At 40.9% G+C, this 14,113-nt stretch overlaps 1 protein-coding gene across 1 annotated transcript in view; it reads right to left on the bottom strand.

The window, feature by feature from the left end:
• Window positions 1–1,010: 1,010 nt before the first annotated feature.
• LOC126259287 (clavesin-1-like) overlaps window positions 1,011–14,113 on the bottom strand; it is a 58,180-nt gene continuing 45,077 nt past the window's right edge. The window contains exons 5-7 of the mRNA XM_049955936.1: window positions 13,378–13,488; window positions 3,219–3,324; window positions 1,011–1,211 (exon numbers count right to left, since the gene is read on the bottom strand). Coding sequence (XP_049811893.1) covers window positions 1,069–1,211; window positions 3,219–3,324; window positions 13,378–13,488 — 360 coding nt within the window. The 3' untranslated portion in view covers window positions 1,011–1,068. The remainder of the gene's footprint in view (window positions 1,212–3,218; window positions 3,325–13,377; window positions 13,489–14,113) is intronic.

Below are 14,113 nucleotides of genomic sequence, written 5' to 3'. Positions count from 1 at the left end.
GTACACACAGATAAAAAGAAACACTCTTGCAGTACTAGGTTCCCTCATTTGCAGTATGAACACGGCAAGATTGGTAGTTAAAACGTTAGTTGATGTGAAGAAAGTAATTATTTTGGTTGTGTGGACTTCTCTTAATTAAATACTGCATAATTGTGCCACTCTATTACTCACCTTCTTTAGACACAGTACGGTTCGCTGAAGTGGCTTGGTGGGTATGAGGATGAATTATTGCTTCTGCCCTGGCCGCCACAGACTCCGGATCTTAACATTATTATGGCGTTTGTGGACGGCTGTGAGGAGAAGTGTCCGAGGTCGCCCTCCACCTCCATAATTGTTTTCCAGACTTGTCACTACTTTCGAGGAAGAATGAGAAAGGATTGTCATGAAAACCATAGAGGAACTGCTTTTATCCGTTCCGAGAAGACTGGAAGCTGTTTTGAGGGCCAATGGGTTCCCTACACGTACTATGCGTGGTAATGTGTCGTGTTTTCGGTTTTCGAAACTTCTGTCCATTCCCTACAGTAGCTCATATAGAAAACTGTGATACTAGCAAAGAGAGAAGCGCAAAATTTATGACAGTCTCAGAATAAAAGTGAAAAAATTGTTGCTTCGTATCTGGTAAATCAGACACTATTTTGCACTGTTGTAATGTATATTAGTACCTGAAAAAAATAATAATGATAGAAGGGAACGTATACACAATTTTGAACACACAGACCTTGTGGTAATATCAAAACCCACCATTACGCCAAAACGCAATATGAAGGCCTACAGAAACAAAAACTACATCTTTCAAACCTTTGGCAACTCTAGAAAGGCAGTTGTGGTGAATATACGTAGGAGAGTTCGTCGTAGTCTCGAGGAAGACGGTTAACTTAGTGATAAACCATTATCATTATTCACACAATATGTAAAGAAAGACAAAATGAGTAATTAATAAAAAGAAACTATAATTGCGAGATTTAGTTGACAATAGTTTATTTCAGTTTGTTGGCTACAGGTGATCCTGTAGAATATGAATACGTGTATAAGAATGTCGTGTCTCTGTCTTCAAAGAAGAGTTGTGTTTCAGTCCACGGACAGTTTTTTAAACGAGCCTGCGATGCCGTAGATGTCGCCATAGCGGTTCTCGGCGGGGCGTTTGCTCTCGTCTGACATGTACTTGTCTTTCTCCAGCAGCCACTCACGGCTGATCATCTCCCTAAGTTTGTCTGAAACACAGGGAGCAGTTTAGCTTTCAAACTTATACAACCATTTCGGGTTTCAGTAGCATTCCTGTATGTACCTAAAAAGTAATTTGAGACATTGTTCTTATCAAAGTCGTTACGTAGCACTGTTCTTCTATGTGATGTCATAAATACTAAAAATACTGAATAATACATATTTACATGAAAGAGGCTCTCTAACAAAGGGTTACAGTAATTGTTCTTGAATAGTTACATTCATTTCGCATTTTGCGGTGTTCGAGTAGATGGTTAACTCAAGTCCAACGGACATGGGTTTCAGTGCTCTAACACTATTCTAACGGTCTAGCTACTTGCATTTTTACTACCCACTAAAATATTAATTCCAAATTTAAAAAATACTTCTTTCAAATTAAAACTAGAATAATGAATATCAAAGTATTGTGAGTGATGGGATTATGAAGAGAAGTGGGAAATATTCATTTTAATTAAAATTTCGAAAAAAAAATTGTTTTTTGTCTCAACAGCCAGTGATATGACGGCAGTGGAGAATCACTTCACGCACGACCGCCGTTGTGTAAGGAAAATGGAGGAAAAATTAACAGCCCAACGTTCAGTCCTTGAATTGTATTCATTCTGGATTGACTGATAACTAATTGTGGCAGGTTGTTGCAGTTACCATTAATATGTCTTAAAGACAGACAACTATTTCTGAGAGGTGCAGTGCCTATAAAATTATTTTAAAAATTTGTTTGCTTTTAATTCAGTGATGAATGGTTTAATTTATGGAATCCATTGGTATGACATTGTTAGTATTTAATTTCTGTATCTCCGTATAGTGTGCGGTTACTAATTCACTGTGTAAATCAGGCTTTTACTATTTGAATTCCATGATAAGTTGTTTAATGAAAGATGACCGTAGAGAGCGAGGTATGTTTTAAAATTCACTGGTATCATTTTTACACCGATTTGATGTGGATGAATTTAAAAAGAATGTCGCGTTGCTCAAAGGACAAATTCTGAGTAATACAGTTCAGTTCCCTAAGCTTACTAACGTCAGGTCAGAAGAATTTATTACGGCCATGAAATAATTACCAAATGTTTTTAAGACGCTGCCAACCTCACATCTGTTTCAGAGACGGTTTGCCATTTGGGTCGAAAGCGATCCTGTGCATGTGAAGATTTAGCTCATTGATCTTCAAAGTGATTCCGGATTCAAAGACAAATTCCTTCACGTTAAAACTGTCCAGGGGGCCTACATTCTTTTCCACAGGTAGGGTTTCCAAGTTTCGATAATGGGGTGTGCAAAAGTGCTATGCTGTTTCTATAAGCATATGTATGTGAAATATGTTTTTCGATTACGACGCTATGTAGGTCACTATTACGTGGAAACCTGAGTGCGAATATTTGTAAAATTTTCCGCATCTGTTGGTATGCCTGCAGATCGTATTTGATAAATATTGTATTACGTCTTTAGTGTGCCGAACATAATTCAATAATACTGGATAACTGTTTCGTTTGTGATCTGTGTTGTTGAGAAATATCTAATATTGATCCAAGCCGCATGCAATGCGACTTCATTGCTATCTAAATACTTAGCGTTTGCTTGTTTCCCCCCCCTTCCCCCTCCTCACACTCAGACGTTGTGGCGTGGATGTGTGGTAAGTGTTGATCCACGCTGATACTCTATGGCTTGCGAGCGAGTGCGTGGATTGCGAGATGAATTTTAGGCTGCCCCTGAAGTAGACGTTCCATGAGACGAACAAACGTAAGAATATGTTTTCTACGATGTGAGAAAATAAAAATTATGCCTTCTGTACATTTAATACAACGCATAGTGCATTGGAAAGGTATACTTTTTGTTTAGTATGTGAAAGCAGTGTTGGCAAAGATACTGTTGAACAAGAAATCAGAAACCTGTACGTAATCTCTTCCACACCCTGAAACAACTTTAGGTTATCTGAAATAATTAAGGTAATCAGTGAGATGGTCACTGATGAATTTTCTCAGTGAACTTTTAGAGGAGCTGCTTACAGGAAAAGTTATCAACAGGTCCAGCAGTGCCCCCCAGCTCGTCTGGTATGCAGTCACGCTGCACGTACTCGAAGAGAGTCGTCGATCCTGGAAGGTGCGCGAACACCTGCAACAGACAAGCGGTATGACACGAAACAGTCCCAACACTGGTATGTTTTTTTCTAATGTACTCCTGAGTCATTACCACACAGTCACCTCCATAAACAAACTTCCTGTTAAACTGAAATTAATGAGCACTACATTATGCAATGGAGAAACAGAAATTAAAATAATGTTCTTAAAAGCCACATTTTCAGCAGCAGAAACTTATCTACGTAAAATTCATTTAATATCACTTTAAAAATAGTATTGCGAAGACTAAGCTTAATAATAAGTGGGTGAAGCAGATGTTGCCAATTACGTCATATCAGTAGAAAATGCCACATGTTAACCTCGAAACATGTGCAAAAACTTATGTTATACATCAAGATCAGTTAGCAAGTCCGATTGTCGCTACAAAAACAGTATTTTCCTACTTCGCTTCACTCTTAACATGTATATATAATTCGACCTGAAACTACCCTGCTGCTGACCGTACCTCGGATGTCATTAGAAGCCCGGAATGCACAAATTTGCTTAAAGCATCAGTTATCGAAAACGCAATAAGCTAAGATTCCGGGCAGAGAATTAGTCATCCCAGGAAACTTCACACTAAGACAGTCTACCACAGCCTATAGTCTCTGTCATGGTTGCAGTTCGATGAGGAACAGAGTCCAAAAACTTCTGCAGATATGCCTGACGCAGCTGAAGCTGCTCAAAGATGATCACATCCCGCTAAGACACCAAACTGTGGCGATGATGTTTCCTACGTTTCATGCGCTGTTCTAAATAACCCTGAAATTTTTATGGGAATGAGGTCGGATGATATAGTTCCGCTGTCAATGGGCGTTACGGGGCTTGAGTGGTCGTCAAACCCGCTACGTAGGCGTGCAGTCTGTGAACACGGGAGATGGGGATGTCCACAGCAGTAATTACGATGTCACAGAAGAAAGGGCAAGACTTGGTTGACGAGAATGTTCAAATGAACTCGTTCATACTCACGATAAAATGAATGAGCGGACCCAAGTCATAGCACCAACAACACCCAGGAAACACCACAAAACCAGCCTCCACCCTGAAATACAACCTCCGCATACGCTGGGCTGCACGTGCGCTCTACGCAGTCTATCAATTGAGAAGAGGCCAACAGCAGCTCAGCAGCTCATTGAGCTAAATGTTTTGTATCCCGCCAGGAAGGCGGCGCGTGGGTCTGATACTGTGATCTGCAAAATAGGCCGAATAAAGGAAGCGCGTAGGAGCAGGTGAGATAAAGTACTTCATTTCTGCATGTTAAGTAAAAGCACATTTAATAGAGAATATTAGCCAAAGACTTACACCTAGCACGTAGGTGCGAAGCTGTTCATGTATCAAAGCTAACAGTTACTAGTTGTTGTACAAACCATCATCGAAGTAACAAAGGCCCCCTACGAAGTAGAAGCTAAGTTGCTTGGTCGTCTACTCTTGATCAACTGCACAGAAAGCAGAGCAGTGCTCGTTGAGCTCCACAGCGTCGGCTAGAGGGTGCTGTGGTCGGCGTAGTTCGTCCGCTCTCGTAGTGACAACCTACGAACGTGCACCTACGCTGTGGAATCGGAACTATCGATACCACAAAATGCTCCGTAAAATCGTCAAATTTGGCAGTTCTAAAATGCTGTGGTCTTCAGTCCAGAGACTGGTTTGATGCAGCTCTCCATGCTACTCTATCCTGCGGAAGCTTTTTCATCTGCAAATACCTACTGCAACCTACCTCCTTCTGACTCTGTTTAGTGTATTCATCTCTTGGTCTCCCTCTACGATTTTTACCCTCCACGTTGCCCTCCAACACTAAATTGGTGTTCCCTTAATGCCTCAGAATATGCCCTACCAACCGATACCGTCTTCTAGTCAAGGTGTGTCACAAATTTCTCTTCTCCCCAATTCTGTTCAATACCTCCTCATTAGTTATGTGATCTACCCATTCTTCTGTAGCACCACATTTCGAAAGCTTCTATTCTCTTTTTGCCCAAACTATTTATCGTCCACGTTTCACTTCCATACATGGCTACACTCCATACAAATACTTTCAGAAACGACTTCCTGACACTTAAATCTATACTTGATCTTAACAAATTTCTCTTCTTCAGAAACGCTTTCCTTCCCATTGCCAGTCTACATTTTATACCCTCTCTACTTCGACCATCATCAGTTATTTTGCTCCCCAAATAGCAAAACTCATTTCCTACTTTAAGTGTCTCATTTCCTAATCTAATTCCCTCAGCATCACCCGATTTAATTCGACTAAATTCCATTATACTCGTTTTGCTTTTGTTGATGTTCATCTTATATCCTCCTTTCAAGGCATTGTCTATTCCGTTCTGCTGCTCTTCCAGGGCTTTTGGTGTCTCTAACAGAATTACAATGTCGTCGGCGAACCTCAAAGTATTTATTTTTTGTATTTATAACTCTTTGTTCACCTGACCAGAAGTCTTCTTCCTCCTGCCACCGTACTTCACTAATTCCCACTATATCTAACTTTAACCTATCCATTTCCCTTTTTAAATTTTCTAACCTACCTGCCCGATTAAGGGATCTGACATTCCACGCTCCGTTCCGTAGAATGCCAGTTTTCTTTCTCCTGATAACAACGCCCTCCATCTAAAAAAAAAAAAAAAAAAAAAAAAAAAAAAAACATTGGCACAGTAAATGAAACGGGTCGCCTTCAGTGGCCAGTAAGTTTCTACGTATGTGCTGGTAGCTGTTGTACTGTGTTGTACAGTAGTACCTTAACTCACACCGAGCGAGGTGTCGCAGCGGTCGGGAAGATGACCGTTCAGCCGGCCCGAGTGGCCGAGCGATTCTGGGCGCTACAGTCTGGAAACGCCCGACCGTTACGGTCGCAGGTTGGAATCCTGCCTCGGGTATGGATGTGTGTGATGTCCTTAGGTTAGTTAGGTTTAAGTAGTTCTAAGTTCTAGGGGACTGATGACCTCAGATGTTAAGTCCCATAGTGCTCAGAGCCAAGACGACCGTTCAAAACCAGTCCGTGCATTCAGATTTACGTTTTCCGTGATTTCCTTCATACGCTCCAGGCAAATGACAGGATGGTTCCTTTGAAGGGTCACTGCCGATTTCCTTCCCAATCCTTAACACAATCGGAGCTTGTGCTCCTCCTCTAATGACCTCGATGTCGACGGGACGTTAAGCATTAATCTCCTCGTCCTCCTCCTTAACACAAGTCCATAAAACATTTAAAATATTTTCAGCATGATTCGGGTGTATAAAATGATAAATCGAAACGAACACACACAACAGAAATTACATTGATAACATCACATCATTCACAAGGAATCGTTAAATGGTACTTCAAATAAGGAGTGGGATTTTTTTACCCTTTTGCTACCATGAAATAATTTGAGTAAGTACGAAATAACATTGAAGTTTATAAATAATTGACTGACGATTAAAGCAGTACAACATGTTCTTAAATACAGGTGTTAAAACTATTAAAATATAACTGAATGAACAGGCCAGTATTTCCCTGTAGCTGTACGTATATAAGTCGATTAGAGATCCACATAATATGCTTCGCAACTTTTAATTTGCGTCTTCTGCTGAGTATAAACTCTATGTCATATGGTATAGGGAGTTGTTACAGAATGCCGCATAGTAAGGCACAGTTGGCTAGGCAAAGTTCTTATCCCTCGTCAACTGATAAAGACCATCATCAATGATGAATGTCCAGTCTGTGTTAAAATCACGAACTGCCTTCACTTTATTGACTAGAGTATGTTCCTGTCGTCCTATGTCAAGCATAGGTCCACCTATACCATATGACATAGCATTTACATACACCTGAAGATGCAACTTAAAAGTTGTTTGGGTCTGTAATAGACCTAAATAAATACAACTACAGCGGAGTATTGGAATTTTCATCCAGTTTTATATTTTAATAATTTTAACACCTGTATTTAAACACCTGTTGTAGTGCATGATTGATTTTAGCTGTGTCTGTTCCAGTTCTAAAAGTATCTGTAACTTTTAAAGTTGTTCATTATAGGCAATTTAATGGAACATTGAATGCTAAGCTAATGTGTAACTAGGCTAGCATTAAAAGTACAATAGCCATATCTTGACACTTAATATCGGGAGAAACAGGCAATTTAATGGAACATTGAACGCGAAGCTAATGTGTAACTAGGCTAGCATTAAAAGTACAATAGCCATATCTTGACACTTAATATCGGGAAAAAAAGTATTATGTCTACTGTTAACATTGTTTGTCGTACACAAATTAGTCTACTGCAACAGTTCTTCATTCTTGCTGAGGTCAGTTGCATTTTTAGCAGTAAGGCGTACTTCTCATGAACCCACTCATGAACCCGCTGTTTACATGTTAGATTCTGAACCATGACTTTCTTAACGTCATCACAATATATAGTTCAGAACCGGCTATCCTCGTTGCAACTGATAGGTCTATTTACTGAAGCCAATGAATGTTTAGCTTTGCTGTCTTCTTCGGTCTAGAACCTTGGAGTGATTTTGTCATAGCTGTACTTCTTCTCCCTTTTGTTTTTGTCGCAGGATCTTCCAGGATCTCATTGTGTTAACCACTTGTTATTAGAATTGTTTTCTGAACTTTGTATTCGCATATTCCAGCTGAGATTGTGGGCGGTGTCGGGGATGTTTCAATCAAGGAAGTTTGAATTTTTTACTTTAACGTTGGGATATCCGCCTCAGGCCTTCCTGATTTGGTTCCTCTGGTGGTTATAAAATTTTTTCACGCTGAAACCTGCGTGTCGTGTGACAGTTCCCGAGTAGTAGCAGTTAGGCTTGTGTCTCAAACCTCTAAAACAAGACACGACTAGTTTCAAACTGAAGTGCTGCTACAGAATTACAGTCTTGAAACACATCTCTGTTCAATGGCCAAACTCTTGTTTTAGGAAAGCCATACATTGCCGTACCCACAATTGCTGCGTGTCCATATGCTGTCCATATGCTTTCTCAAACAAAATTACTACATGGAACTGGGTGACAGCTTCTAGTCTCTCTTCGCTCCGTCTTTGTCGTAGGAACTTCTCCATTTCATTGATCTAATAGCTATTCAGTGGCTTGAAGAACGAAACGTCAGTGGCTGCAATCTCTGTGTTGTGTAAACTAGTAGCGAGAGCATAGTTACACCATTTTCTCGAGCAACCGCTAATGCTTTGAGAATTCTGGTGTGTGTACAATGTACATCTAGAAGGCGTAAAACTTATGTTTCCTTCGAAAGGTGGACTACTTCGATTAAATGTTTTAGCCACCGCACAAATATGTCTTTATTTCGGGACTGTACGCAGAAATTGTTCCAGGTGGAGCGCCGTCTTGCAAGCCGTCTGTGGAATGCATACTTTTGTAAAGTAGAAGTGTCTGGACATATAGTTCAGTGGAAGATGCACCGCAATCTGCTATTGTATTAGAGCCCCTTTCTTCACTGGCAAAAAGGTCTTACAGCCTTTATAAACTTCAAACAAGAACTTTTCGAGGCTCTTTTTGGACTGTTGACAAGGCTGCCTAGCCCGCGATGAAAACTCGAGCAGCAACCAGTTTATTCTCGTCAACGACCCACTCCAGTACGTCAAAAAATGATTAATGTTCTCTTTTTGAAACCTTTGGCCTGCGAAAAGGATGTCGGCTGTGGCTGAGGAAAGTTGATCTCGGGACATCTAATAAATAACACCACTTCTAACCAGCAATTTTTTTTCTTTTGACTCAAGCTGTCTCCAAAGCTAGGATGCGCAACTCCCGAGCTGTTATCCCAAACAGATATTCCTCTAGGTTAGGTGATGTGACACTAACTCTTTTTCCACTTCTTGGGCAACTCACCCGTGCTACCTGTAATTTTATTCTGCTCCACTGGAAAACCGTTTATTCCATTTAAAGTCTGTGCAACGTAGCCCTTGGATCACCGTATGTCCTGGCAACCTCATTCACCCCCATGTCAACATTTCGCACTGATTCAAGTGCACGACACATATTATCTTCCTCCCCTTTGTGATATTTCCTTCCTAGCGGCATCTAGAACAAAACAGTAACGGTATAGCCTGCACTAACACTCTTTTCCAGTCTATTTATTGACCAGGTATATTTTTAAAACTACAAGTAGGTGTTAATTACAAATGAAATAATGGGAACATACTTTTAATAAAATTATAATTTTACTCACAAATTAGATTTAAAGATTTATTTCTACAATAAAGGATGTCAAATTTTGTCAAATTATTCCAGTGGTCACCTCCAAGGTGACGGGTGGCTGCGGAAAAGTTTTTATAGGCGAAACGGGAAGGACGTTTAAAGAACGAATGAATGAACACGAACGCCAACGCGCCTAAAACAAAGTGAAATACTTGGTGGCGGAATGACAACTGTCGGCTTGGCAATGATTTCAGTAACGTATGTTGCGACTGAAATTTCTAACAACATATGTGACGTCAATAGAGAGGACGGCTGTAGGTTTCCGACATCGTGACTACGCTGACGCGGCATGCGAGCAATACGTACAACGTACGACCTTGCAGCCACCTCTGTGGACAGTAATATTTTGGATAAACATTTGTAAGTAGGCTGTTTAGGTTTTTATGTTGGTAACGCCACGTAGCGCTCTGTATGAAAATCATTGACTGTGCTGTGTACAGTCTGTGGCTGGTTGGCATTGTTGGAATATTCACTATTGTAGTGTTGGGCAGTTGCATGTGAACAGCGCGTAGCGTTGCGCAGTTGGAGGTGAGCCGCCAGCAGTGGTGGATGTGGGGAGAGAGATGACAGAGTTTTTAGAGCGGACGATCTGGACGTGTGTCCGTCATAAAAAGGAAATTTGTTAAGACTGGATGTCATGAACTGATATGTATATTATGGCTTTTGAACACTATCAAGGTAAATACATTGTTTGTTCTCTATCAAATCTTTCATTTGCTGACTATGCCTATCAGTAGTTAGTGCTTTCAGTAGATAGAATCTTTTATTTAGCTGGCAGTAGTGGCGCTCGCTTTATTGCAGTAGTTCGAGTAACGAAGATTTTTGTGAGCTAAGTGATTTGTGAAAGGTATAGGTTAATGTTAGTCAGGGCCATTCTTTTGTAGGGATTATTGAAAGTCAGATTGCGTTGCGCTAAAAATATTGTTTGTCAGTTTAGTGTTGATCAGAATATGTAAAGAGAGAAATGTCTGAGTACGTTCAGTTTTGCTCAGCTGTTTGAAAATCAAATAACGTAGAGGTGTTCCAGCACTGTCATTTATAAATTTTTCTAAGGGGATGTTTCATATTCTGCCTCTCTTGATCTGCCAGTTTCGCTTCTAGCCAATGACCATGGCCAACCAGACACATTATTTCCTCCCGCATGCGTTTCGCAAAATGACACAACGAGGAAACTCCAGAAATTTAAGTTGGTGCATAGGCTCACCGACCGACATTTTTCCCATTCGCCATTCACGAATGGAAAAGGTAAGGTGGGATAAGACAGTGATATCAGGATTATTCTCCGCCACACACCATCAGTTATGTAGATACAAATTTAGAGGGTCCAAAATCATCAATTCAAGGTATTCCACTAACACCAAAGAAAACAGGTTAATAATCCTCTTTGAACTAATAACTAGGTAGGCTACTATGGTCATATTTCGGACAGTCGCTGAAATCTGACGATGTTAAGTTTGTAATTCATTTAATTGAATGTGGGTGGAAAAGACGTCCCGGTTTTTTATAGTGCTGGGATTATCTGACAGTGATCACACGACAGACTTTGCCGGAGATTATGGACGTTTTTGGACACTACAGTCCAATATAATTTGAATATTTATGATCTCTGCACCCAGTGACACAACGTGGACATCACGCCTGAGAGTGGTGGTTGACTGAGAAGACACAACATATGACAGTTTTCTCCTCCAATTGCGAAAATATTCTGTGGGCACCCACTTACATAGGGAGAAATGATCATCACGATAAAACAAGCGAAATCAGGGCTCGCACAGAGAAATTTAATTGATCATTCGAGAGTGGAACGGTAGGGAGACAGCTTGAAAGTGGTTCATTGAACCCTCTGTCAGGCACTTTATTGTGAATAGCAGAGTGGTCACGTAGATTGAGACGAACGGATAAGAGCATCATAATGAAGGCGGATGCCGCCTGAAGTCTACACGACATAATACTGATGTGTGGAACAGTTTCCATCTACTCACGGGAAGGATGTCTGTTACGATCACAACACATAGAAATAGGACAGTGTCCTGGTTGGTCAGGTGAAGACGTCTAGAGAGCCGAACGGCTCCAACACGATGCTAAAGTTGCACCATGGCGACCATTGATTAGGGTGTGAGAGGGCACGTGGATCACATGCGTTGCATGTTAGAAAAATTCTGTTCTTCACCCTTATCCAATTTTCCTGGATGATGTGAGATGTTTTACATCAGTAACGTTGCCGGATAATAAAAACGTTTTAGAGTCATAAACAGTGTGCCACAGCGGTACTTTTATCTGACACTGTTTGGAAAATATATGTAAACACAAGTACTTCGTGACAAGCGATAATACGAAGCAGCTGTTACGCAGTCGTATTGCGTAGCCATTTATGCTGTTTACGTGTAGTTTGTATCGTGCAGTGCAGCACTCGAGTCATGAGGCTAAACATGGCGAGAGTCTGCATATTGCCCGATATGTACGAGGTGCATTCAAGTTCTAAGGCCTCCGATTTTTTTTTCTAATTAACTACTCACCCGCAATCGATGAAACTGGCGTTACTTCTCGACGTAATCGCCCTGCAAACGTACACATGTTTCACAACGCTGACGCCATGATTCCATGGCAGCGGCGAAGGCGTCTTTAGGAGTCTGTTTTGACCACTGGAAAATCGCTGAGGTATTATCAGCACGGCTGGTGAATGTGCGGCCACGAGAGTGTCTTTCATTGTTGGAAAAAGCCAAAAGTCACTAGGAGCCAGGTCAGGTGAGTAGGGAATATGAGGAATCACTTCAAAGTTGTTATCACGAAGAAACTGTTGCGTAACGTTAGCTCGATGTGCGGGTGCGTTGTCTTGGTGAAACAGCACACGCGCAGCCCTTCCCGGACGTTTTTGTTGCAGTGCAGGAAGGAATTTCTTCTTCAAAACATTTTCGTAGGATGCACCTGTTACCGTAGTGCCCTTTGGAACGCAATGGGTAAGGGTTACACCCTCGCTGTCCCAGAACATGGACACCATCATTTTTTCAGCACTGGCGGTTACCCGAAATTTTTTTGGTGGCGATGAATCTGTGTGCTTCCATTGAGCTGACTGGCGCTTTGTTTCTGGATTGAAAAATGGCATCCACGTCTCATCCATTGTCACAACCGACGAAAAGAAAGTCCCATTCATGCTGTCGTTGTGCGTCAACATTGCTTGGCAACATGCCACACGGGCAGACATGTGGTCGTCCGTCAGCATTCGTGGCACCCACCTGGATGACACTTTCGCATTTTCAGGTCGTCATGCAGGATTGTGTGCACAGAACCCACAGAAATGCCAACTCTGGAGGCGATCTGTTCAACAGTCATTCGGCGATCCCCCAAAACAATTCTCTCCACTTTCTCGATCATGTCGTCAGTCCAGCTTGTGCGAGCCTGAGGTTGTTTCGGTTTGTTGTCACACGATGTTCTGCCTTCATTAAACTGTCACACCCACGAATGCACTTTCAATACATCCATAACTCCATCACCACATGTCTCCTTCAACTGTCGATGAATTTCAATTGGTTTCACACCACGCAAATTCAAAAAACGAATGATTGCACGCTGTTCAAGTAAGGAAAACGTCGCCATTTTAAGTATTTAAAACAGTTCTCATTCACGCCGCTGGAGGTAAAATTCCATCTGCCGTATGGTGCTGCCATCTCTGGGACGTATTGACAATGAACGCGGCCTCATTTTAAAACAATGCGCATGTTTCTATCTCTTTCCAGTCCGGAGAAAAAAAATCGGAGGCCTTAGAACTTGAATGCACCTCGTAAAGCGTACCAGTGCGTATGGCTTTATATCCAAGCGAATTCCACTTTATAGATAAGAAGGGAAAAAACACTGAAAGATACGCATGACTTACCCTCTTTTGCAACTTTTCAGACAGCGCCACCTTCACTATTTTCATGGCTGAATGTATGATCTTCGACGCATTCACCAAGTGCAGTCCTTTCAACCTCCGGCGGTAAGCAGTCTATAAATAGAAAATTAAATACTTAGATTACTGCTAAGTTTTTTTTAAAGCTGAAAATTTCAATATACAATGATTTGAAAGAATTTTCAATTGTTATTAACTAAACTGGATTTTAAACATTAACAGAAGTGGAACAAAAATTTAAATTTGTCATGTTTTAATAACTAAACTGCTATCGAATATTCTGTTACCATGACTTCTTCAGAATTCATGACGGCGCTCAGCAACAAACTGTACGCACTATACCGCATAAAACGAAGGTAGCACCAAATCGATGAGAAAATATGTGCGAAGAAAAGTGGCATCAAACTCAAATAAGGTAATGCTAGAGCCAGGCAACTTATGTAAACATATATAATTTTAGACTAGTTTTGAGGAATAGTATTACAGATCTATAAAAGCAAAAATAATTTCAGGGATTGCTACTAAATGAAATGAATGGTTTACGCAAATGATAACACTAACAGCTGAATACAAAGCCGATGTAGAAGAAATGGTGAGGGAGTTGAGGCGGAGAGCAACATTGACTTATCTGAATATTAGGATTAAATATTAGTATTAAATTTTGAAGAAAGGCAGATAACAGTCGAAGAATTGAAAATGGGTTGGTGAAACTTCACAGAAC

The sequence above is a fragment of the Schistocerca nitens genome, chromosome 5 (genome assembly GCF_023898315.1).
Source record: "Schistocerca nitens isolate TAMUIC-IGC-003100 chromosome 5, iqSchNite1.1, whole genome shotgun sequence".
Taxonomy (NCBI): Eukaryota; Metazoa; Arthropoda; class Insecta; order Orthoptera; family Acrididae; genus Schistocerca; species Schistocerca nitens.
Note: the sequence above shows the minus strand (reverse complement) of the source record. Positions and strands in the feature narration are given on the sequence as shown.